This window comes from Trematomus bernacchii, unplaced genomic scaffold (genome assembly GCF_902827165.1).
Source record: "Trematomus bernacchii unplaced genomic scaffold, fTreBer1.1, whole genome shotgun sequence".
Lineage (NCBI taxonomy): Eukaryota > Metazoa > Chordata > Actinopteri > Perciformes > Nototheniidae > Trematomus > Trematomus bernacchii.
This window is the reverse complement of record NW_022987662.1, coordinates 5,168,487-5,195,466: the sequence shown is the minus strand read 5'-3', so window position 1 is coordinate 5,195,466 and position 26,980 is coordinate 5,168,487. Positions and strand designations below refer to the sequence as shown.

At 42.9% G+C, this 26,980-nt stretch overlaps 2 protein-coding genes across 2 annotated transcripts; one reads left to right on the top strand and one right to left on the bottom strand.

Annotated features, from left to right (window-relative positions):
• Positions 1-1,616: 1,616 nt before the first annotated feature.
• Positions 1,617-8,711, bottom strand: LOC117487051. Its single transcript, XM_034135715.1, has 21 exons — positions 8,649-8,711; positions 8,505-8,563; positions 8,344-8,430; positions 8,138-8,259; positions 7,911-8,054; positions 7,701-7,778; positions 7,451-7,618; positions 7,058-7,160; positions 6,397-6,617; positions 5,826-5,982; positions 5,531-5,742; positions 5,333-5,447; positions 5,001-5,260; positions 4,782-4,896; positions 4,536-4,705; positions 4,362-4,456; positions 3,730-3,860; positions 3,109-3,298; positions 2,813-2,954; positions 1,866-1,962; positions 1,617-1,729 (listed from the first exon to the last, which is right to left on the bottom strand). Exons 1-21 carry the CDS (start codon positions 8,669-8,671, stop codon positions 1,653-1,655), a joined length of 2,766 nt encoding a protein of 921 aa, XP_033991606.1. The 5' UTR covers positions 8,672-8,711; the 3' UTR covers positions 1,617-1,652.
• A 16,828-nt stretch (positions 8,712-25,539) lies between these two features.
• Positions 25,540-26,577, top strand: LOC117486915 (putative nuclease HARBI1). The gene has a single exon (XM_034135504.1). It carries the CDS (start codon positions 25,540-25,542, stop codon positions 26,575-26,577), a length of 1,038 nt encoding a protein of 345 aa, XP_033991395.1.
• Positions 26,578-26,980: the final 403 nt, after the last annotated feature.

The window sequence follows — 26,980 nt, the reverse complement described above, 5'->3', positions numbered from 1 at the left end:
TTGTATGTTTTTGATATGAGTTATGTACTATGCAAAGTTCAGATGAACTCATTAATTTCAGTATTGTGTTCACACCTTAAAAGGTGTGAAAGGAGGGATTGTTAGAAATTAAAATCAATGTTTAATAGCATAATTAGTCTAAAATATATCGTCAGTTTAAAAGCTGTTTTATTGTGAAAAAACCCGGAAGTTCTCAAAATGTCAATGCCAAGCTTTTATTCTGAAAATCCTTCATATCCGGTCAGTATGTAGCATGTCACTAACAATGTTTTAAACTATTACAGCTGTTTATAAGGTATTAAATAGAAAGTCATGACAGAGATAAGGAGGAGAAAAGGCTTAAGGAAGTAGGCAGGGAATACAGAATGTTGAAGTCCTCTGTTTTACGCAATGTCGAACATCGAAGACCGAGGAGGGCGTACCCCCTATCTGCACAGCGGGAGGGAACGAGAAGAGGATAAAGGAGATCGGGGAGGAGAGGACGGGACTTCTTCGCTGCAGCCTCACGAGAGACATCACCGGCTTTGTCTTTTTTCCCTTACCCTCTGCATGTTGTATCATCGTGCCATTTAATTAAACTCAACCAATTTGAACCTTTTCGGAGACACCATTAGTCTCTTCATTCTAAGCTCCTCTCCTGGGCGTGAGAACATCGAATACTTCTAAAAGTTTGAACTACCCATTTTGAAGATTTGATCCAGATTAAAGCTTGGATTGGATTTCCTGATCTCATCGGATATCAAAGTGATCCTAATCCTGTTTTTTGGTTTTGAACTACCCAAAATCCAAATCTGATCTGATCAGATCAGATAGGGATTCAAAGTCTTGAACTCCTGGGCCCAGAACACAGGGAACATCAAGAAAAGCATAATGGGGCTCCTTTAAAGTATCAGATTTGGATAATCTGTTTAAATGAAGCTCCTCGATGCACTTGCAAGTATGAGTGAAGGTCAAGAGATCAGTGAAAAAGATTTACATTTTAATTTAAACCTACCACAAGTCAAATATTAGCATACATATTTGAAATAATTTGTCAATGTTTAACAGCATGACAAACTAGAGAATACAATTCCTGAAGAAATTGCTAGTGGGAATGCTTTATGCTGAAAAGCTGACGCTGAATTGCTATGCTGAAATGTAATGTGTAAGAAGAAAGTGAAGAATTTAGATTGAAATGATACATGAACACTGGGGGCTTGAATGTGTGATGAGAAGAAAAGAAAGTAAAAAGGCTTGGAAAAGCAGCAGAATATTTGAACTGCAAACTTTTGGAATAAATAATTTGGTAAGTCGAATAAAAGACAGTTGGAATGCTGTATCAGCATTCCCACTAAATAATTGAATATGCATATTTTAATCAGTGCTCATCTGCTGTCCTTTTACCTGTTCAGTATTCACAGGTATCAATTTAGTGTCTTTCAGTATCAAAATACAAATTACATTTTTTTTTTTTTTAAATGCTCACTCCAGGCAGTCTCCAACAAATGCATAAATTAGGCATATTTTGAGTTTCAACAAGAATATGAATAGCCTCAGGAGACTAAAGTTCAAGGTGCAATGTTATGATGAAGCAGTATGTCCGTATTGTATGCCTATTCCCAAGAAAATACTACAAGTGTGAATTATTTAAAAATATTTTATTAGGACTTTGTTTAGGAGCTCATTATAATGATTGGTCCTGAAGTTACGTGTTTGAAACCAGGGTCATCTGAAACGTCAGGATTTTGACCTGTGGGAGAAAAAAGAAAATATATATCTTGGCCACTTTATTCAAAAGCCATTGTCCCATTTTATAATTTGAGCCAACATGTGTAAACCTTATTGTACATTACTGGATAATGAAATCAGCATGTATGAGAGCATACCCTTCATCGTGTTGTCCTGGTCTGAACACTGCACATTACAAGCTGCATCCACTGGATTTCTAACATCACAGATTACCACCTCACAGTGGACAAAGACCTACAAGATATGAACAGATTTAAGGGTTTGTTATAGACAGCGTACTTTTGTTTTCCAAACTCTGATTCTGCGTTCACACCGGACGCGATGCGAATATTCGCTTCGCTCTAAATGCTCGAGTTTCACCGCGGCTGCCGGCTGTGTTTCCTCGCATCATTCAAACAAGACGCGCTGGCTCGGGAGCTACAACAAAATGAACATATTTTACCGTGATTAAATTGTAATACATTTTTCTAAATGATGCCGAAGTAACAAGATACTGATACCGGTTAGTAAAAACCATGAATTAATGCTTGACAAGTCTGCAGACAAGACGGCAGGCGAAAAACCTTTTAAAATGCTTGTTGAATGAAGATCGGGTCGACCAGGCTAAGCTAACGTTGTATATGCTCATTCCACACTCATAACAACGGCCAACAGACATAAATAAACCAGCGACTGTATTCGCCATGACACAGACAGTCTGTGGTTTGTACTTGTTTAACTTTTGTCCAGTTTCTGAACAGATATGAGGAGCTGTGAGCTCTGTGTGCTAACTGCTGATGTTTTCTGGTTGAACGTCAGGCTGAGATCCTCACCGCTGATTGGCTTCCGCGAGAACTCGTCACGTGAATTTGACACTCTAATTGAAAAAAATGTAACCCTCGCGTTTGACGCGGCACCGTTCATTCGCGTGATTCGCGCCCCACCGCTTCATGCTGGCCTTCGGAGCGAATTCGCGTCTGTCTGCGTCCCTGCATTGACTTTACATGTAATCGCGCCGCCCCCAAACATCGCATCGCGTCCGGTGTGAACGCACCATGAAGCATCTAAAAATAAAAAGACCATTTATTCTTATGACTGATAGTACCTGGCGGTTCAAGTTATCCTTGTCTTTGACGAAGGCAAACATCGGGACCTCAAACCGCTTGAAGTTGGAAGGATAATGAACTCTGCCCTTGGGCAAAACAGAGTGGAAGATCACTGGGTGCGGGTCCCTTGAGTTTGCACAACTGAGGGAGAAAAAAAAAAAAAGTTATTTTATTTGGGTAAAGATGTCCAAAAGTCTGCAAAATGAGCACCCTATGATTTTAAACCATCCCTTTTGTTCAGTTTGACAAATAGTTAATTGGGACAAGAACAAATAAATAAATATATACAAGTTACCCATTAACGATGAGGTCCCATCGAGGGAGGGACATCTTGTCCTCCTCCAGCGTCGCCCAGCAGTACGCCAGCTCAAGAGATACTTTAGGGTTGTAAGATCCCATCAGTTCCACCTCGAAATACAGCGGCTGTTGTTGGTACTTTGTGATGGGATCATCCTCAACGCGCTGAAACACACTGTAGGAGTCGTCTGAAGTGAAGCAGAACATGTTGACCCAAATTATTAAGGATTCAGACGGGAATAGAAACAGCCTGTACACAGAACATTAAGGTGCATAACGCAGAAGAGTTTAACTTGGATTTACATAGTCAACATCCCAGGTGCCAACTAAGTTCATTGGTTTAAAGATTAACTTTATGAAAAAACCATTCCAATTACTTAAAGCAACTAGATTCATATGAACTGTCCAAGTTACCCAAAATCCTGCATTTTGATAGAAAGTGTTATCCTGTCTCTTTGCATTAAGCTTTTTCAACGTGTTGACATGATCGAAAGAACTCTTATTTCCCCCTGTTTCTAGCTTTGGGAGAGTTTCCAAATACTCAAAAAAAAAGAATCTAATCCTTAGCAAGCATGCAAGACAAAAACAAACCACACAAGGCATGAAGAACTTTCTTTACCCAAAGCAACTCTCATTTCAACCTGCATCTCGCCTCTTGCATCGTCAGCGTACGGTTCACTCCTGCGAGGTTGGGTGTTGAAGCCCATAGCCTGGTTTGTGTTGATATCATAGTAACAGAACACCTGAAGCCTGAAAGAAGAAAACTCTTAAGTGGGAACACTTCGAACTGTTCAATTGTTACCAATTGGCACCGTTAACATCTGGGATTGCACCATAGAAGGATTTATGGCGTACCAGTTGACTTCTGATAAGGAAAATACCATTTAAGAGTCTTTAAAGTTCTAACTTTTGTCACATGGTTAGCCTACAAAGTCTCTGTATTTGTTTTTAAATTTGGCGCCAGACTGTCAGTTTACATAATGGTGAACATGAATGTTTACGGCTGCAAAACCCAGATTTCTTTTAATAATGTCCAAGCTGAGAATTTCTCTTTTCTGACCAAAAGTCTAAAACCCAATGACCTGAAGTTTATCATGTTAAGACAAACAGAAAGCATTAAAAAGCTGACATTTAGAAAACTGAAGCACTTTTTGTTAATTATTCTTCCATGTCATTTTTCAAGCAACAGCTTTGATAATAAATTAATCATCCAACCTTCAGCTTGGTGATTCCAAGTCTCGAGATACTCACACAAAATCCGGCTCCTTCGACTGTGACAGCTTTCTCAATTCAAGTTCATCTGTGATGGAGATTTCATTCTCATACAGCATCATATTGGGCAAAAACTAAGAAAAGACAAATGGAAAGTCATTTCTCAGTTTTAAACCTACCGCAATCAGCAAGCTGTTCAGCAGCATGCTTTACCTTTCTGGTCGTCCCACAGGAGTTTGCAGAGAAGACAAAATAAGCGTACTTGTCGTTGCTGTATGTGGGGCCACAGGCGGGGTTTCTGAGGGTGAGCCGTCGGGGGTTCAGACTGGGAACAGACTCCATGGTTATAGCCAGAGCCGTGATGGTCCCATTAGGGAAACACTCTGAAAAAGACGATCAGACATTTGTATGCATTGGAGATTCAAGCCTACATAAGAAAACATATTCTCTTTAACAAACCAATCAGCTTTGTGATGAAGTTGCAAGTCAAGGAGAAGTCTTTGATATTTGTGTTGGTCTTCAGATATCTCAGAGTCACATCCAGTCTGCTCTTGATGGATGACTCCTCAACAGCCTGAGAAGTTTTCAGAAACAATACATTATGATTTAAAGAAGACTATAATCTTGACAAATGTTGGTAAATCCCTGCACATTTAAAACTTTGGTTAAGAGTCATACCTCGACCGTAGCATCAGCTGCAGCAGATGGTACAATCAAACTGAAATGTGTGTTGTTGCCCATTAAGCTGTACTGCTGAGCCAGGCTCCAGGTCAGCATTCGTTTTCCCATTATGGTCTGAAAGTTTAATCCTTTGGTCCCGTATTTCACGAGGACATGGAAATTCTTATCATCACAGCTACCTGAGACAGAGGGAAGAGCTGCAGAGGGAGGAGCTGCAGAGGGACGAGCTACAGAGGGACGAGCTACAGAGGGACGAGCTGCAAAGAGAGGAAAATACTTTGAAACAACTGTGTGTTTGTTATGAATTCCTCTTATCCATGGGTACGGACCTATGTCTTCCAGTTTAGCTCTCAGATAAGCAGTGGCAGTAAATGGAGCATTCTTTGGCAGGACCAGGAAGCCAAAGGTCAGATGAAGATTGTAAATTGTAACCCCCATTTCTTTCTGTTGGGAGATACAGATAGTTATTAGCTGCCAAAATTAAATAAAAAATGCATTTCATTTCCCACGTTGAGTGTAAGGCTCACCCTTTGTCCTACGACACGGTCCGTGAAGGGCACTTCAACAGTATAGACCTTTGAGCAGCCGTTAGGGGACATTTGGTCAAAGACTTTAAAGCCTCTGGCAATGCAGTCGGCCAAGGACAAAACCTCAGAGGGGGAGCTGATGTTCTTTAGCGTTACATCAAAGCCCACCGGCCCAATCAACGCCTTAAACATCATCTCCTTGGGAACAGTGGCTGTAGGTCAACAATGAAGAAATTAAGGCAGGTTGCAATTTATGTAAAAAAAGTAGCATGAGTACCAAGATAATATGACTCACCGTCAATGACTTGTGGAGGTTGAAGCTGCAGGGGGGTCTCGACGGGGAGGAAGACTTTGTATCTCGTGTCCTCATTAGTGTCGTCTTCAGTCCAGAGCAACTCGAGCATCAGCTCAATCATATAAGAAGTGAAGTACTGACCATCCTGGGCATGACTCTGCATAAACAAACATCCTGAGTAAGGCCTTTCCTGAATAACATCATCATCTACAGATTTAAAGAAAAAGGGAAATTTGTCTGGCAATGAAGCACTAGATGTTGCAACAGTCAAACATACTCACACGATCTGTTTACATTTGTTTTGTACATACCAACAGGATTTCAGTAGTGTTATTTTCCATGAAACAACAAAGTGTGATTGCTTGTTAAACTGTGTCTCTAAAGTCTAAAATGACTTGAATGTACCATTTAACTACGCTGATTTCTCCACTGTTGTGAGAAATTCTTTAGATCCAAGAAATATAAACATCTACATTTTGCCCTTTTGTAGTATTTTAGATGTTTTTTTGCATAGCTGCATACATGACTAAAACAACCTCGTCAATGTATGGACTCAATTGTTTTATCTAACCTTGATCTGGCAACCAGCAGCCCCAATAGGGATTTCAACAATGACGTAAAGGTCATCGAGAGTCAGGGAATAGTTTCTGGCCGAAATCTCTGTAGCTTCGAGCTTCCTCCCATCGACGCCCATGTTCACCTCCAACAGTCTGAAGTGTTTCGAGTAAATCAGAGGGTCAATGCGCCTCGGCAGGAACCAGCGGATTGAGGTTTCAGTAAAGAAAACCCCACCTGTACACCAAAAAAAAGCTAATAAATACACTTAAAGAAAGGTCTAACATGGAAAGATTTAAGGAAAAGGGCTAACGTTTCGGAAATAGTGCAATCCTCAAAACATTTTGACTGAACAAATGGTTAATCATTCGTATTTTATTTAAACAATCTGAAAAAGGAGAATTCAAATTATGAATGTAGCAGTTTTACAGCCACATACAGTAACAAATCCTTAAAGTGTCATTTAAAAAAAAAATAAAGCACTTCTTCCTGGATACAAGTTCTGGTGGGGAAGATATTTTTGGCTCCATTTTTAGAAAAGTTTGATATTTAAAAAAAGCTGGAATCAGAAATAATACTGGCAGATGTGTTTTTTTAATTCCTGACAGTAGAAAGTGCCCCAAATTCCGAGTGAAAAACACTAGAAGACATGACATCAGAGAGTCTCTTTACATTACCCTGAGCTTGAGGACAAGCGGCTCGTGCATAAAGTTGAGTAGTCAGCTTCGTCTTCTCAAATATAATCAAGGTGCTGAGCACAGTCATCGGCACACCTGCTACCTGCGGGGGGAGATTACACAACATGTGGATGTAAATGCATACTGTGGTAACATAATAATTTCCCTCGTAAAAATATGGGGAGTTATAAATAAGAACTCACTGATTTAAGAGTGCCAACTGGATTCCAGACAAAGTAATGCATTTGAAAGGCTGTCTGATTACATTATCTTATCTATGGCTGCAAGTGTAAGCAAGTACCTAATGGGCTGCAAGTGATTTAACAAGTCTGCCTGAGGGGAAAGATATCAAGTGAGAGTTGTTTGAATCTCAGTGAACTGCAGTCCACTTACATCCTTGGTGTATGTTTCACGTGAAGGATTTGGGCTTCGCAGCAACAGCCTTGTAGGAGTGCTTGAGATCCCATAACCATTTATCTGGGCTTCGTCCGCCTGCATGACCCTCTCCTCAGGAGTGAAGAACACCACTGTGTTGATTCTGAAGCTTGCGTCCATGGGTTGCTGTGAGGCAAATATCAAGACATTACATACAAGATGTTTCTAGAATAAGAAAAGAAAAAAAGGCTAAATGAGCCAGTCTTACCTCAGCAGCTTTTCGGGGATCCGAGTCGGAGTATGCAGGCAGGTTATATTCATTTGGAGCTGCTTTTTTCACAGACACCTAGAAATGAGGCCACTCCATAAGTGATAATCAATCTCTGCAGTGACATGCAATGTACCGGCCTTGACACTCATACGAGGCATCAAGCCACTAATCATATAGACGGGAACATGCCATGCTGCGTTCACTTACCTCCATGTAGTTGGGTTTACAGATAATTTCCCGGGAGGCCCAGGGAGAGTAGTAGCAAGTTTCTTCCACCAGATGAAACTCGTCTTCAACCACATTGTCAGATTGTAGCCGCAGACCTAGTTTTGTTGTGAATGCTTTATCATCCTAAAAACAAGTCTCAAAATTAATTGCCATGTCAAAAGCAATATTTGGTGCTGCGTCACAAACTAGCATTCAGTCGTTTTTACCACATTTTGAGCAAAACAGTTTTGGACGGAGGCATAGATCACAGCGTTTCCCCTGTGGTCTTTCTTGATGATAAAGCCACACTGAGAAGATAGACTTGGCGTGAGGATGATTGAAGAGTTATCTGAGGAAACGAACAAGAAAAGTTCGAATTAAAAAAAGTGAGATTAAGTTAAGAAAAAGCAACACATTTGAAATGTCAGCTTACTTATGACAGCGGACACTTCAAGAAAACTTCCTCCAAGTCGACTGACATCCACACGCAGCAAGTTTCCAAGGCATTTAGAGTTGATTTCTGGGATTAAAGATTTATATTAGATAGCAGCACACAAGTGTGTTGAAAAATATCACAAAAGGACAAAAACATACTTATTGGGTGCTTATTTTGTGCCTCAATGTTAACAACTGCTACAAGGAGAATGAACCACCTGAAAAAGATTGAATACGTTTTAAATGTATAAAGAAAAATAAACCTTAATTTAAAATATATACATAAGAAACAAAACTACAAACCTCAATCCAGCTGAACAACCCATGTCAAGAGTTGGGAGACTGGTGAAGGTCTCTGGTTTTTGCACTTTTTATGTGAATGAATTTGTTGAGGATGAGGGAGGGTCCTGCTCAGCAGATATAACCACACACAGGTGGAGCACATTACTGCATAATGAGGTGATTGAGCAGGCCTGTGTGTAAAGTCTGAAGGGAATCCAAACATTTAGGGCAGACCGTTCAGGTTCCGTTTCCAGGGTCGTACAGTTGGCGGGTGAAAAGCGCCAAATCCAAAATATACTTCAGTAATAACAACAACAACAATGTGCCTGGCATTCGGCGTTTAAAATTTAAGCGTGGCGAGAAAGTCTGTCGTGGGCTGAGTTGGGAGACTGTGAGAGCTTACGCTGGTGGCGGCCGGAAGAAGGAAGTGAAGTTGGAGACGCGTGGCAGAAAGTTCACAGAGAATCGGAAATTCGGATACATACAGAAACGGTAGCATTGGACTGTTATTTTGGCGGATTTGCATAAACTGTACATTGAGTGTTTCATCATGTCAACCAGCTCAGATGGTAGCCAAATAAACAATATGGTATGGATGATAGCCAAAGCTGCGAAGAAGAAAAGATCTTTGAGAGACAGAGATAGTTCAGTAAGAGCTCGAAGTTGGTCGGATTGGTCGGGTGAAGCAGACGAGGCTAAGCAAAACAAAAAATCAAGAGTCAGTCAAAATGACAGTCAAGCAATGTTGAATAAAGAAATAGAACACGAGTGGAAAGTGGTAATAGAATTCAATCAGGATGGTGGGCATTACCACCCGATTAAACTTACCAAAGCAATTGAAAAAGAGATTGGAAAAATTAAATTTGCTAAATTCATGAACAATAAGCGGGTATTGATACATGCCAATAACAAACAGCAGCAGGAAAAGATTCTGGGAATGAACTCACTGAATGGGGAGAAAATGAAGGCGCATGTTCCAGGAGCAATGGCGAAACTGAGAGGAGTAATCTCAGGAGTACCATTGGACATGTCAATGGAAGATGTGAAAAGTGAATTAAAAGGAGGCAAAATAGTGGAAGTCACAAGGCTTAAAAGCAAACGGGATGGTACACTCAAAGAAACATTATCAGTTCTCATTCAGTTTGAGAGAATCTTACCTAAGGCAGTACAAATGGGATATTTGAACTTCATGGTTAGGGAGTACATCCCCAAACCTCTCAGGTGCTACGCATGTCAACGAATGGGGCACACAGCGCAGCAGTGTAAAGGACAGCTAAGGTGTGCGAGATGCGGAGGAAAACATGAGTATGGAAAATGTGAAAAGGATGCAAAGGTTAAATGTTGTAACTGCGGAGGAGATCACAGTGCTGCGTTTGGAGGTTGTGAAGTGCAGAGAGAGGCCAGAGAGGTGCAGAGAGTTAAGATTACAAACAAAGTTTCATACGCAGAAGCAATAAAGAAAGTAAGGGGCACAGTAACAATCAATAAGAACCCTAGTGGAATGGAGCAGAGCATTACAATACAAAATGTCAGGAACACACCAAAAAGTAATCTTCAAATCCAACCCCACAGCGCCACCAAGAGTAAAGAGGATGATGATGTTTTAGGAGTGAAAAAGGTGAATTTTGTGGTATTTATATGCCATACTGTAAATGTTGCATTGCAGTTAAAAAAGAAAAGTGATAGAATCAAAGCCATTGTGGAGGCAGCTGGAAAATTCCTTGACATGAAAGATATTAAAGCAGATCAGATACATGCAATGCTAACTATAAATGGAGCTGGGGAAAATGAAAATCAGGATGAGGGTTAGATCCTTAATCATGGTGCTGCACATACTACAGTGGAACGCAAGAAGCCTCATAGCTAATGGTCAAGAATTCAAGAAATATATATATGATCTAGAGGTAGTCCCTGAGGTAATATGTGTGCAAGAAACCTGGTTACGACCTCAATTAGACTTTGTCATTCCAGGATTTAGCTGTATAAGGCATGATAGAGATAATAATCAAAATGGTGGAGGGTGTGCCACGTTTCTCAAAGATGGTGTGGCATATAGGGAGGTGCAATCTCCTGATGATATAGAGTGTATTATAGTGGAAATCTGCAACCCTAGGAAACAAGATAACATTAGGATAATCAATTTATACAACCCATGTAAAAATCTAACCACTGATATATTTAAAGAAATAGCAGGCAATAAACATAGGAAGGAAGTTTGGTGTGGTGATTTCAATGCACACAACAGTCTATGGGGCAGCAACCATACAGACAGTAACGGAAATATAGTGGAAGAAATGCTGGAGGAAAGAACACTAGTATGCCTTAATGATGGACATGGCACAAGAGTAGATGTACACAGGGGGAAAGTATCATGCCTGGATCTGACATTAGTGTCAAACTGTTTGGTTCATACATGCGAATGGTTTGTTTTGAATAAATCCACAGTAGGAAGTGACCATTATCCAGTGCTTACTAAAATGAATACTAATGTATATATACAGGAAGGAGGTGCAATAACCAGGTGGTGCTTTGCTAAAGCTGATTGGGGGAAATTTAGGATATGGTGTGAGGAGTCGGTACACCTGCTAACATCAGAGGGAAGCATAGAGGTCATTACAAGCCAAATAACGCAACATATTCTAAATGCAGCAGAGAACAGTATACCCAAAACAACAACCAAGGGTAGGAAGAAAGTGGTGCCATGGTGGAATGAGGAATGCAGCAGGGCTATTAAAGAGCGAAATAATGCATTTAGAGAATTAAAGAAAAACATGACACAAAATAATGTTATAGAGTTTCAAAGGAAAAGGGCAGCTGCTCGAAGGACAATCAAATACACAAAAAAAAGAACATGGAGAGAATTTTGTTCTACCATTGGCAGAGGAGTAAAATTAGGTGATGTCTGGTCCATGTTTAAGCGGATGAGTGGGAAAAGGAAATCCATTAAAATTCCAGCTTTGGTTGATGGGGAGAGGCTGGCAGTGACAGATAAAGAGAAGGCAGACATGTTAGGAAGGACACTTGCAGCAGTACATAGCGGGGAGCATCTCAGTGATATTCATAGGCAGCAAAAACAGCAGTTACTAGCAGAGAATGAAAACGTGAAGGAGAAGAGACAGGATAATAGGTCAGCTCTTGATGTGGAATTTACAATGTCAGAACTCAAAATAGCCTTACAAGGTACAGGTTATACAGCCCCAGGACAAGACCAGCTATGTTATGCTATGTTTAGACAGTTGCCTATGGAAACTATGACAATGGTGCTGAGTCTTTTCAATAAAATCTGGAGAGAAGGAGATATGCCAAGTTTGTGGAAAACAGCAGTCGTGCTACCATTCAATAAGCCAGGGAAAGATACAGCTAACCCTAGTAACTACAGACCAATAGCTCTTACATCACACCTATGTAAATGGATGGAAAAGATCATTGTCCGTAGGCTCTCACATGTACTGGAGCAGAAAGGGCTGCTGAGTAGTTTTCAGAGCGGATTTCGTAAAGGGCGGTCCACAATAGATGCTTTAGTAAGAGTGAGTAATGATGTGGAAAAAACATTGAAAATGAAAGAGATAATGGCAATAGTGTACTTTGACATTGAAAAGGCGTATGACTGTATGTGGAGGGATGGGTTACTGATCAAATTGAGTAGAATGGGTATTGGAGGGAGAATGTACAATTGGGTAAGGGCCTTTTTAACAGACAGGACATTTAGAGTAAAGGTTGGAGCAGATATTTCCAACTATTTTGAAATAGAAAATGGTATCCCCCAAGGGAGTGCAGTCAGTCCAATATTATTTAACATCATGATAAATGATATATTTACATGTTTAGACACATGCATTCAATCGGCTCTATACGCAGATGATGGGGCTATTTTGATGAGGGGAAGAAATGCCCCATACGTAATGGAGAATATAGCTAGAGCGATTAAAAAAGTGGAGAGGTGGTCATATAACTGGGGATTCAAAATGTCAGAAAGCAAGTCATGCTACATGGTATTCACAAACAAACGCAAGATTGATGGCCAACAGCTAACACTATATGATCGTCCAATGACAAAGGTGAATGAGTTAAAATACCTAGGACTGTGGTTTGATAGCAAATATACATGGAAAATGCATATTAAACAAGTGGAAACAAAATGCAAAAAAGTATTAAATTTATTGCGAGCTGTAGCTGGATGCAACTGGGGCGCAGACAAACAAGCATTAATAGACATTTACAGATCAATTATGAGGTCCACAATAGATTATGGTTGTATAGTGTATGGAGCAGCAGCAAAAACATCGCTTTTAAAAATTGATAGAATACAATATAAAGCATTGCGGTTGTGTATTGGAGCGATAAAGTCATCCCCTATCAATGCAGTTCTGATAGAAGCAGGAGAGACACCTCTGGAGATCAGAAGAGAGAAACTTGCTCTGTCATACTGGGTCAGGCTACAAGGAAGTGGAGAAGAAAATATTTCAAACAGAATATTACAGGATTGCTGGGAATATGCAAAATTCCAGGGACGTGGGTTTGGCTGGACGAGTAAGGAGAGAACGAGGGCATATGGAGTGGAGAATATCACATTTGCTAAAGCAACCCCATTTAGCAGTGTTCCCCCATGGCTTTTCCCAGAAGCTAAAATAGATATGAGTATTGTAGAAAGGAAAAAAGAGTGGCAAGTAAATGAAGTGGGAATTAAAACAAGTATGTATCTGAATGAAAAGTATTACAATTGCCTACAAATTTACACAGATGGTTCTAAGAACAAGGAAGAGTGTGTTGGAATTGGTATATACATCCCAGAATTTAAAATATCTATTTCAAAAAGAGCGTCTGATCAATTATCAGTGTACACAGCAGAAATGCTGGCAGTAATAATAGGATTACAGTGGGTTGAAGAGGTCAGACCAGATAGGGTGGTGATGTGCACAGATTCATTGTCCATATTACAAAGCATACAATCAACAACAACTGCCAGAGAAGACATTCTCATAGAACTGAATCATAGCCTGTTAAGATTGCACAGAGGCGGCATAGATCTGCAGTTCTGCTGGGTGCCTGCACATGAGGGGGTGAAAGGGAACGAGTGTGCTGATAAATTAGCAAAAAGTGCACTACAAAAGGAAATAACATTACCAGTTCAACTTGGAAAAGGAGAAGGAAAAGCAGTAATTAAGAAGAAAGGGATGGAGATCTGGCAGAAAAGGTGGGAGAAAGACCAGAAAGGCAAAGAATATCACAAAGTACAAAAGACAATTACAATTCATATTTATAAAGAAAGAAACAGAAGGGAGGAAATCACGATCGCTAGACTCAGAATAAATCACACAGCATTGAATGGTACACTGTATGTCATGGGGAAAAGTGACAGTGACAAGTGTGGGAGCTGTGGAGTAAAAGAAGATGTAGAACATATCTTGATACATTGTGACATATATAAAGCGGAAAGAGAAAAACTAAAGGCTAAAGTTTTAGAGGCAGAGAGGGAATGGAGTGTGGTTGGTATTTTGGGAACAAAAGGAGAGGGAGTAAGAGCTACCAGAAAGGCACTGTTTACATTCTTGAGTGAAACTGGGGTAGGAAAAAGAATTTAACATTAGGTCAAGAAAGAACATAGATTTTTATTTTTGTTTTATTTATTTCATGTTTTGTTTTTTGTTTTTTTGTTAATTTATTTATTTATTTTGATTAGATCATAGGTTAAAGAGTTGGTATGATATGATGATTCATACTCATGTACAGTAGGTGGCGGTATGCACCTTTTAAGTTGTTTGCAATCCGCCAAAAAACGAAGAGAAGAAGAAGAAGAACATTTAGGGCATTGAGGGTAGCAGAATGGCTGACTGAGCAGGGGAGAAGTATAGAAATATCTTTCATTAAAAAAGAAGCTGAAGCAATAATACTGAAGCATGGCCAAAGCAGTCGGATCAAGTTAAAAATAACTGAGAACAGCTAAATCTGTTAATCAGCTACCCAGTTTAGAGATTAGTAAATATTTGGCATGAACATTAAGTTAATTTACTTATTTGTTTTGAACAATTTTATATATTTGGTATGTTTCTTTTTTTCTTTGCATACACTTTTATGTTTAAATACTATACATTTTGCTGATATATTCAGTTACTTTTACTTAAGTAACGTTTCTAATGCAGGACATATACTTGTATCAGAGAGAGTATTTTTACTGTGTAGTTTAAGAACTTTTACTTAAGTAAAATATCTGAATGTGTGTACAAGAAACTCCCTCTAAAAGGAAACTTTGGGATTGTAGCTTTTGCACACGGCCAGGAGTTCAAAACTTTAATCTCAATCAGATCCGACCAGATTTTGAAATCCCATTTTTTGTGATCCAGGATCAGACAAGTCGGACAGATTTTGTCCCTGTAGTTCAAAGCAATTCAGGATAGGATCACCCTGATCCAGATTACGACTTTTCAAGATTACTAGATCCTGAATATCAATGCTTTAATCCTACCGATCGCCATCTAGTGGATATGAAAAAGAATACAAGGAAGACAAGAGACCACATTGCAGAGACATCTATAATGTTTAATTATATTTTTAAATACATAAAGGACATTAAATCATAATGGAATTGTAATTTAAAAAAATACTCCCACTAGGGTAACAACAAAAAAACATTCATTCAAAGGCAGCTGGATCATCCAGGCGTGCTTTGAGGAGCTGAATTCTTAGTGAGGTTTCAGTTTGCTGAAGCCGGCACAGCTGTATTTGTTCTTCGGCCAGACGGATCTGAATCTCTGCCCTCTCCGTTTCACGGCTCAACAGTGTCTCGTAGGCATCATCCCTCTCCTCTGGAACTGGTGATGGACTTCAGACGGTGCCAACACTCCCCCCGACACCAGTGAACATCCAGGGAGCGGACATTGAGATTGTGGAATCTTACAAATACCTGGGTGTTCATCTGAACAATAAACTGGACTGGACTGATAATTCTGCTGCTCTGTACAAGAAGGGACAGAGCAGACTCTTTCTGCTGAGGAGACTGAGGTCTTTCGGGGTGCAGGGGGTACTCCTTCAGACTTTTTACGACTCTGTTGTGGCATCAGCCATTTTCTATGGTGTGGCATCAGCCATTTTCTATGGTGTGGCCTGCTGGGGCAGCAGCATCTCGGCTGCTGACGGGAAGAGACTGAACAGACTGGTAAGGAAGGCCAGCTATGTCCTGCGGAGTCCTCTGGACACTGTGGAGGTGGTGGGAGACAGGAGAATGGCAGCCAAGCTGTCCTCCCTGCTGGACAATATGTCCCACCCCCTCCAGGACACCCTGTCCTCACTGTGCAGCTCCTTCAGCGACAGGCTGCTGCACCCCAGCTGTCTCACGGAGAGATACTGCAGGTCCTTCCTTCCTGCAGCGGTCAGACTATACAACCAGCACAGCCCCTAGTAGAATCGCCGATTTTCTTGTTGCCCTAGCTGGTCGACACCTCTTTTAGCAGAAACAAAGGCTACATTAATGTATTAAATCGATGTTAATCCATGTGTGTGGAGGTGAGGATGTGGAATTAACGGACGTGACGTTGTGCGATTGCGTTGCCAGGCAACAAACTCTTCAACTACAACCCTAATTATATTTTAAAACATTTTAGAAGGCCTCACGAAATACTTTAAATTAAAATGTAAATGTGAAGGAATGTGTGTAATGTGGTGATTGACATTATTCACCCACGGATCTATGGGTTGGGGGTATTGTTCCGCACGGACATTTTAGTTAACCGGACTCCTTTTGATGTGAAATCCGAAAACATTTAAAAAAAATAAAATAATACTTTATTCCGAGTTTGCTTGCTTTTCTCTTTGGAGGTCATCACATAACGGCATTGTAATACATGGTTCGGCTGCATTAAATATGACATTTCTGCCGTAGTTCTGTATTTATAGAGCCCTGATGAGAAGCACTGCTGCCAAAACTGAAAACGTGACGTGGATCATAAATATATCAGCAATTAAACATCTTACATTTCTTTTCACACAATACGTCTCCTTGCAGTATCAATACTAATTCGGCTGACTTTTATATTTGATCCAATTGGTAGATAGGTTATATTTACACCATAACGATGCACAGCTGATATAAAAGGACTTGTCGTTTTTAAAGATATTACTGATTTTCTTTGAATATAAGAATGTAAATACTGAGTTGAGAGAATAGTCAGGGGATTTGGGTGATGGGAGACACATCTATGGATTCAGAATTTCAATAGCTTACTGTTAAATGACGGATATACCTTTCTGTCTGTGATATTTTACAAATCAGATATTAGAAGTAAAACATGTGAAATAATATAGCAATATCCTGTACAATTATGTGAAAACATGAATAAAACTACACATCTTCAGATGTTATACATACACAAGTGTCCTACACTAATAATACAAAGTTATTATGGCTGTGTGTACCTTGTGTGCACCGCCTAGTGGTTAAGCACGTTATTGAATTAGTTGTGTATATGATATGTCAATGAACCTTAGAAAATCTTGAAATCTTGAAAGGGATATGCAAAATAGCCATTATATACAGTCTTTAATTAACTATTAGTAGAGAATAACGAGTAATGAATATACTTTATAGGGATCTGCAGATAAATGTTTAGTCTTCTCAAGCAGCAACTATCAAATATCTCTCCTTATTGTTGGCACTTGACAATCACCTTTCCCTGAATTTTACTCAGGTGTAACTAAAGCCTGATTTAAGGGTTGTTTATATTTCACATCATTAATCAGAATCTGCAAAGTAACTAAAATAAATGTAGTGGAGTAAAAATACCAGGTTAACCTCTGAATTGTAGTGGAGTAGAATTGCTGTTTTGTTTAGTAATGGATATTGAATATGGAATAAAGGTTTTGACAAGACCTGGTGTAACAATAATCAAAAAGGACATTAAAAGAGCTCCAGATGTTAATGATCTAAACAAAACAGCACACCTGAAATGTATATTTAAATACTTTATTAAGGGCAGTGAATTCGTTTTTTCTGTATGTTTTTCAAATCAGTGTTATACAGTAAGTGTCATAGACAGTGTTACATTGCTATTATTATCCTTAAAATATATGTAAAACGAAACCACTTATGATCTTTTTATTTGAGTGGTTTACTAATGACAGTTAATTCTGTTTTTGCTCATGATGGTTTCATTTTTGTGAAAAATAATAAAATAATAAAATTCAATAACGTGCTTTAACCAGTAGGTGTCCCTTTCTATCAGGTGTGCACCGTTATGGTGTAAATACAGCCTATCTACCAATTGGATCAAATATAAAAGTCAGCCGAATTAGTATTGATACTGCAAGGAGACGTATTGTGTGAAAATAAATGTAAGATGTTGTTTAATTGCTGATATATTTATGATCCACGTCACGTTTTCAGTTTTGGCGGCAGTGCTTCCTGTTTGTCCAGAAGTCTTCTCATCAGGGCTCTATAAATACAGAACTACGGCAGATATGTCATATTTAATGCAGCCGAACCGTGTATTACAATGCCGTTATGTGATGACCTCCAAAGAGAAAAGCAAGCAAACTCGGAATAAAGTATTATTTTTTTTTTTCCGGATTTCACATCAACAGGAGTCCGGTTAACTAAAATGTCCGTGCGGAACAATACCCCCAACCCATAGATCCGTGGGTAAATAATGTCAATCACCACATTACACACATTCCTTCACATTTACATTTTAATTTACATTAAAGTATTTCGTGAGGCCTTCTAAAATGTTTTAAAATATAATTAGGGTTGTAGTTGAAGAGTTTGTAAATTGCGTTGCCTGGCAACGCAATCGCACAACGTCACGTCCGTTAATTCCACATCCTCACCTCCACACACATGGATTAACATCGATTTAATACATTAATGTAGCCTTTGTTTCTGCTAAAAGAGGTGTCGACCAGCTAGGGCAACAAGAAAATCGGCAAAATCTAGTGTGACTATTAAAAAATAAATTAAAAACATCTAATTTTGACAATAAAAACCGACCAATAGGCGCGGTAGACCATTTGCTTGGCACTTCCGGGTATTTCTCCACTGGTTGGGCCATGTTAACAATACCGTGTAACTGTCACGTTTGAAGGGACGAAACCGTGACATATTCACGTCTCCCAGCATGGTAGATCGTCACATGTTCACGTCTTGCCGTGATACCGGGTTGGCAATATGTGCTATATGTGCAATATATATATATATATATATATATATATGCCGTTAATAACTGTGTAATTTATAACTGGCTGCTAATCCTTAGAACCGTTACAAGGTGTGTTTTTTTTGCATTTTGTATCTTGTAAATTGTGTAACTTGCTGCAGTTAAATACCATCATACTATGTGCATTATGTGCTATATGTGCAATATATACATTATATACATATGCCATTAATAACTGTGTAATATGTACCTGGCTGCTAAATCCTAAGAACTGTTACAGGATTTGTATTTTGGAAAGTATTTTTCTTTACTTTTATTTTTTATATTATATTTTTATTATATCATAACTTAGTACTTTTTTCTTAACATAGGTAACATTAAGCTGTCTGTGGCTCTTTCCTGCTGTAACGATGCAAATGTCCCCTCTGTGGGACTAATAAAGGTATTCTGATTCTGATTCTGATTTTCTGGTGCGCTTGCATTTTCTCTTTCGAGGTGGCTCTTGCAGTGTGTCATCAGGCCTGGCTGAAGGTCCAGCTTCTGGATCCACATGGGTCAGGAGGACCTCATCTTCAATGGTGTGTGTCACATCAGGTGCATTGATGACCTGAAATGAAAGTTTATCAATATACTTTATACCCCTTAAAGGTAGGGAAGGAAAGTTTGAGAAACCGGCTCGAGATCGCTAGAATTTGAAAATACACAACCGGAGAAAATCTGCCACTTCCTTATAGAGCCCCTCCTCCAACACACACGAACGCGCACATGACCAATGAGGGCACGAGATAAGTTTGTGCACAGATGGAAGGCTGACAGGCAGGTAGGCCATCCAGTTATTTTAGCCGGGCTTGGTCGTGCTTTTTACAGTATTACGGCTTCCACAGATGACATTTTTTTATGGATTTTTTGTCAAAGCACTTAAGATATTCATTGCTATCGGGATGTTAAGAGCATTCCATGGAATATAACAAAAAGTGTATCTCGAGCTGGTTTCTCAAACGTACCTACCCTACCTTTAATAAGATGATCACAAGCATGCAAGCTCCTGGAAAATTGTAGTACTAGGATGCTCTATAAAGGCCCTGACACACCAGGCCGAAATCGGCCGTTTTCGTTAGTCGGACGACGAAGCGTGCACTGTCGCCCAAACTCAATTGGGTGTGTCCCGCACCGTCGGCAGTGACACGCCTTATTTGGCCTTTCATGGTCGTGCGTCGGCCACAGGCAGTCGGACAAAGAAATCACTCTGATTGGCTGTTCAGCTAGCGAATCAGTGCATGAGAAGCGAAACGGTTGCTTGAGAATGTCTTCCACAAGCAACACTCCAATGGCCAACACATTCTCACTCCCTAAACGTCCAGGAGCGACGCTTGGTCAGGGTCCCGTGGCGTGCAGTTGGGACACGCCGAGGCTCCTTCAGCTTCATAAACGGACGCAAAGAGCTTTCAACTGATTGCAATGTATTCCCATCAGCGGCGGTATTTGACGCTCATGGAAGCACCGCATCCGTTTATGTCGGCGGCTGTTTAAAGGCAATGTGAGCGTCCATTCCCATTGGATAACAGAGGATTTTACACCCGGAAGTAACTATTCTCCTTACTGTCGATTGATTTTACAGTGATATCTGCACTACTCATCAACTCAAAAACACCAGATTATCCTTGCTAATTACACAACATTGATTGGTTTAAATTGTGTGCAATGCTTTTGTATTTTTCCCCTTCGATTCGGAGAAACAAATATTTTTTCGGAGTTTAGGATGGCAGAAGACACTACACTACCCAGAATCCTCAGCTATCGTTTAGGACTACACCATGTGCTTTGTTTGACAAACCCCGTTATTAGTTCTCAAGCTCTGTGATTGGTTGACCTCCAACTGCATTCCATATGAAAAAAACGTTCAAGTCTTGATTTGCATAGTGTGCCATCGATGGGTTATATCTCTCACAGGCTCCGCCCTCTACTGGACTCTATGGGTACTACCTTATCATGCAAGCATTCACCTACTGAGATTTCTATAGACGTAGCCGGCCCCGGGGCGGGCCTACCTGAATGCGTGCGCATCTCACTTCCCTATAAAAGGAGGCCTCGCCTCCTGACCACCACCCTTTACTCTTCAGCGAGCGGAGGTGATAGCCTAGCACTGAGTCCGAGACGTATTATTTGAGAGAAAGGAAGAAAGTAAACGAGTAATTTTTGAAATCATGCCATGGATTAAATAGCGGGCGTCGATCCCCACCACCTCTGCTTCGAGTGTGCCAGGATATGGCCGAGGCGGTGCAATTCACGTTCACCATTCCTTCCGGGTCCGGCGTCCATGGAAGTCCACCGCCCAGGGCTGTACTCTCCCTGGATGATGATCATGGCGGCGGGTTTGTGGGCTACTCGCTCATTGCTAGAGATGCCCCCGCCTCACAAGGTCAGAGCGATTATTGGGCCGCAAGGCCGAATAAGTAGCTTGGTCCACGGGCCTTGCCCCAGGCCTCGGTGGCTTCACATGATATAGGGGCGACCCTACTTCATCACAGGCCGCCGCCGCTGCCTGCCGTGTGATGTCCCTGGGATATCACGCTGCATGGCACTTTCCAAAGAGGACCGTGTTGATCTCCTGGGAGCCCCCGTGTTTACGGAAGGGCTCTTTGGATCGATCTCCTTGCTCACGGGATAAGGAGTAATCGCAGCGTGGCTGCTTCTTGCCCATCCCCAGAGGAAGAAACACTGTCATACACTCCCCGCCTCTGCTGTAAACCCCAGTATAGGGAGCCAGCAGGTGGGTATGTGCACGTGAGTGGGATAAACCGAGTGCTGTCAAAGCACTGTGCGGGTTCAAGAGACGCCAATGCCGGCGTGCTGTTGTCAGAAAACACACCTTGCCTGGTATAATAGCTCCGATTAATGCATTTCACCGGTGAATGGGAAATACAGCGTTAATACGTGGGCGCGCGGCCCTCGTAAGAGTGGCCGCGGTGCGTTCAGGAACCTCCGCAGGAGAACGGTGGTTTACGTTTGTAAACTCTAGTTCTGGAGTGGTGTGTGTGTGGGAAAATGCATTCAGTAAACACGGTTGCATTTATCCCAGAGTAAGAGTCATCTCTCTCCACAATTCCACTTTTTCCCATAATGTCCGTTTCAAAGAGAGGGCATTGTGACGGCGCGCGCGGCCCCCCTCCCCTGAGGGCGGGCCGCGGCGCGTTCAAAGAACTCAGTAGAGGGAAGAGTCACCGCTGCAGACGAGAGAGCGCAGGGCGACGGTGAGACGAAGGGAGAGGTGCCGGCACGGAGATCCCATGCCCGCGGTGCCCTCCACCTCTTCGGCCCACCCCGTGGAACCGGCGTGTCGGCACTCACGGGGACGGGCTGCCCAGCCCCGGCAGGCTCCGCAGCAGCAGAGAGCGGCCGGGTGGTGTGCTCCGTCTTTACAGAGCTGTCTGGCGGAGAGGGCGAATCCCGCCTCCTCCCTGTACAATGCACAGATCACTACGTTTTCTAAATAAAAATGAGGTTGATCTGTATCCAAATCTAGGTGTCTTTTGTTTTCACAAATGCTACACTTACACACAATGTTAACCGTACAAATTCCCCATTCGCTGCCCCAGCTGTAGCTCCTGTAAAGGAGGTGACTAGTGGGCATGCGCAGATGAGAGGGATGAACCGCAGGGAGTGCTATCTAAAGGAAAGCGCTATGCGGTTACAGGGACATTATGGCCGGCGTATTGCTGTCAGAGAACACACTACGCCTAGAGCAAAGACTCCAGTTAATGCAGTTTACCGTAGTGGTAAAGGCTGCATTATGGCGGAGCCCGCACTCACACAAGAGCGCGTGGCGGTGCGTTCAGGGACCTTAGTAAAAACACACTACGCCTATAAAAACTCAGATTAATGCTGTTTACCGTAGTGGTGAGAACAGCATTATGGTGGAGCGCGCGCAAGAGCGTGAGGCGGTGCGTTCAGGTACCTCAGTAAATAATCGGCCCTTTCTGTGTCGACCCTCCATGGGCAAATCTTCCATTCATGGGAAGTTTTGCGGTCTCCAGTCCCTCCATATCCCGGGACTGGAGAACAGGGGGGCCGACCTCATGGCGAGGGGCGGCCCCCTGCCAGGCGAATGGACGCTTCACCCGGAGGTGGTGAAGCAGATCTGGGCCCAGTTCGGGAGAGCGGAAGTGGACCTGTTCGACAGCCGGCACAACAGCCACTGTGCCCTGTGGTTCTCCATGGCCCTGAGCGACAACCCGCCTTTGGGGGTGGACGCGTTTGCACACGAGCCATGGCCAAGGAAGCTGCTATACGCCTTTCCACCGCTGCGTCTCATTCTCCCTCTCCTGGGGAGAGTGAGGCGAGAACGTCTGGTAGTCATTCTGGTGGCACCGGATCGCGTCGGGGCTCCGTGGTACTCAGAAATGACACAGATGAAGGTGGGCCAGCCCTGGGCGATCCCCCAGTTCTGGGGGGCGATGTCTCAAGAGGCAGGTGCAATCGGGGCGTTACCCACTCTGGGCCGTCCTCTTCAGGCTTGGCTCCTGAGAGGGACAGGCTGAGACGGGGTGGATTGTCTGACAGCATTATTCAGTCTATCCAGGCAGCTAGAGCAGAATCCACCACAGCCTGTTACAGGCCAAAGTGGCTGAGATTCCAGCATTGGTGTGAGTAGCGGGGAATAGAGCCCCTATCTTGTGAGTTGGGCTCTATTTGATCCTTCTTACAGTTACTGGTGGACAGAGGGCTTGCTCATTCCACAGTGAAAGTGTATGCAGCAGCCATCTCGTCCTGTCATGAGGGATTCAACGGCAGGTCAGCCTTCTCTCATCCACTGATGTTGCGGTTGTTACAGGGGGTCAGGAGGCTGCGCCCTGTAGTGCACGCCTCCGCCCCACAGTGGGACCTGCCGCTGGTGCTCGAGGCTCTGGTCACGGAGCCTTTTGAGCCTCTTGAGCTCTCCTCCCTGAAAGCACTGTCGTGGAAGACAGCGTTGCTACTTGCCTTAACATCAGCCAAAAGAGTGTCCGTGTTAACCGCTCTGTCGGTGCACCCGAGCTGTTTACTGATTCGGGGTGACCAGAGTGGGGCGACACTCAGACCGAACCCCTCCTTTGTGCCCAAAAGCCTAAGGAGTGCGTTCAGGTCGAGGGCTATTCAGTTGGGGGGTTTTAGTCTTCCACCCCATGGTGGGGCCAGGTAAGCTAAATTACACCTCCTCTGCCCGGTGCGTGCGTTAGCATATTATGTAGAGTGCACAGCTACCCTGAGACGCACTGAACAGCTGTTTGTGTGCTTCGGGGGCGGGGTGACTGGAAAAGCTCTGTCCAAGAAACGCCTGGCAGGCTGGTTTTGCGAAGCCATTGCACACGCCTACAAGCAGGCAGGGAGAGCCTGTCCCATGGGGGTCCGTGCACACTCCACACGAGCTGTGGCTGCATCAACAGCCTTATTCAGCGGTGTGAGTGTGGAGGATATATGCACGGCGGCGTCTTGGTCAACGCCAGGCCCCTTCATAAAGTTTTATCTCTTGGATATGTCTGGCTCTTTCTCAACGTCTGTGCTTGCTGGGGCAACACAGGACTGGTGAGGAGGGGGGGGCTGTGGGTCAGTGGGCATCTGACCCCCTCCCCGGGTGTAAATGCGCTTACATTTCTTCGGACCCCTGGAGGGTCGCAGGGTGATGTAATGCGCTCTGGGCCCTTACAGGGTTGAAGGGCTCCCCTCGGCTGCCTGGAGGCAGGAGGGGGAGAGCCCTCCATACTATAGTCCCTACACACTCTGCACAGGGTCAGTGGCTGAGTGGGGGGACATAGGGGGCACTTGCGTTCTCCCCGTGCTCTTTAGGGACTCAGGAGGGAGAGTGCATAGTGAACCCATATAGGGCTGCGGACTTTCCCTGTCTGCCTATGGGCAGACGCACGGGAGTCCTCAGCACTATTTTTGAGCACACTTTTTTGCGAGGCAAGCGCGTCAGGGTGTGCTCTATCGGCCGCAGCCCGGACTTCTCCACGGTTACAACCGAGGGAGAGGTGAGTGAGGCGCAGTGGCTGCTAAAGCCGGTCAGGGACAGTGAGGTGGAACTGTGTGATGGACGACAGTGCGTGCATACATCGGGGCTCCACCCACTGTACCCATAGAGTCCAGTAGAGGGCGGAGCCTGTGAGAGATATAACGTCGGGTTACGTATTGTAACCCTTGTTATATAAACACAGGCGGAGCCCTCTACCTTGGGGGCACTGTATGTCCTATACCGCTCGCTGAAGAGTGGTGTAGGATGGTGGTCCGGAGGCGAGGCCTCCTTTTATAGGGAAGTGAGATGCGCACGCATTCAGGTAGGCCCGCCCTGGGGCCGGCTACGTCTATAGAAATCTCAGTAGGTGAATGCTTGCATGATAAGGTAGTACCCATAGAGTCCAGTAGAGGGCTCCGCCTGTGTTTATATAACAAGGGTTACAATACGTAACCCGACGTTTCATTCCATTTCAAAGTGCTGTTTGACGCGGTGTAAACTTTGCGCACTGCCACTCCAACATCCAACAACATCTGCTGAGACCCATCTGCACGGGTCTCAGCAGATGTAAAATTAGGCCCCTTTTTGTCCATCTTTCCAACTCAATGGTTTGGTCAGGTCAGCAATTAGTTTTATAGGTCTGGTCTTGCTATTAATTACATAATTAACCACAGGCCCTAACCAATCTGGACATGCATTCCAGGTGTGTATTTGCAATTACTTATTATTCAGAGACTGATGTAGGCCTACTGACTGAAAGAACAGTCAGAACACAGTCATGGCAGGGATTGTTCACATCTTCCATGCTGGAAGGAGAGGTTACCGCCAAAGGGTCCACACCGAGCGCCCCAAACCTCTCCAACAGTACACAACAGAAGAACTGTACAATCGTTTTCGATTTGGACTTGATGACATCAACTACATTGCTGATCTGGTCAGGCCACAACTGCAGTGCAGAACCTTGCGGAGTCATGCTCTGACTGTAGAGGAACAGGTCCTCATTGCCCTGCGCTTTTACGCATGTGGAACATTCTATCAGGTCATAGCTGACAGCATGGGAGTCCACAGGACAACAGTGGGTGAAGTGGTGACAGCTGTGTCTGATGCACTGGCTCGCCTGCTGGATCACTTTGTGACTTTTCCCAATGATGGCCAGATTGCCAAAGTGAAGCAGCAATTTTTTCTTCTGGGAGACATGCCCAACACCATTAGGGTGATCGACTGCACCCATGTACATATTCAAGCACCTCGTCAGAGGGAGTGGGAATATGTCAACAGGAAAGGGATCAGCATCAATGTGCAAATTGTGGGAGATGCTGACCACCTTGCCATCACCAACTGTGTTGTGAGATGGCCTGGGTCAGTCCATGATGCACGAATCTTCAGAGAGAGCCGGTTGTTCACTGAATTTCAAACCAACAGGCCGGATGGAGTTATATTAGCCGACAGTGCCTACCCACTCCTACCATGGGTGATGACACCTTTTCCCACGGCAAACACTCCCTCACAGATGCGCTACAACAACGCCCATGGAAGAACAAGGTGTGTCATTGAGCGCTTGAATGGAGTACTGAAGAGGCGTTTTGCATGCCTGAACTATCTGAGAGTGGAACCCCAACGAGCATGCTGCATAACCCTGGCTTGTATTGTGCTACACAATATCGCTGTCCATCGCAGAGTCCCCCTCTCTGACATCGATGATCCCCCAGAGTCCCTCGCACCTGCTGATGATCTAGGCCCACCTATGGATTTCCCTCTAAATGAGAGACTGAGTGGTGGTGCAATGCGAGATGCTATTGTCCGCAATTACTTTTGAAAGGTGATGACAGATGATGGACCTTTTTTTTGTTGAAGATATTTTTTCTTTAATCTAAATTACATTTGTGATTGACAATCATTGTTGTGATATTTTATGAGCATAAACATTTATGTCATCAACATTTGGTTGAAAACAAAATAGGCCACCACAAACGTGAGCAAAAATGGAAAAATAAAATGTATTTCCCATGGAGGCTAAAAATGGTGTATTATTTCAGTTAACAAACTTTGCCATCTTATTTAAATTGAAACATATTTTAAAATAAATTGTACAGTACATTTTGCTCTGGTAATCCACCTCCTGGTGGGATCAGGATAATCAATTTTTTTGGGATCAAACTGATCCCAATCCTGTGTTACCCATTTTGAAGATTTGATCCAGATTAAAGCTTGGATTGGAT

What these genes read in the sequence shown, in the direction of transcription:
- LOC117486915 (XM_034135504.1), top strand. Translation starts at nt 25,540, where the DNA reads ATGGCAGGGATTGTTCACATCTTCCATGCTGGAAGGAGAGGTTACCGC.
- LOC117487051 (XM_034135715.1), bottom strand. Translation starts at nt 8,671, where the DNA reads ATGGGTTGTTCAGCTGGATTGAG. An exon ending in ACAAAATAAGCACCCAATAA is followed by an intron (nt 8,431 to 8,504) that starts GTATGTTTTTGT and finishes CTTTAATCCCAG; the next exon opens with AAATCAACTCTAAATGCCTT. An exon ending in ATCCCCGAAAAGCTGCTGAG is followed by an intron (nt 7,619 to 7,700) that starts GTAAGACTGGCT and finishes TTTGCCTCACAG; the next exon opens with CAACCCATGGACGCAAGCTT.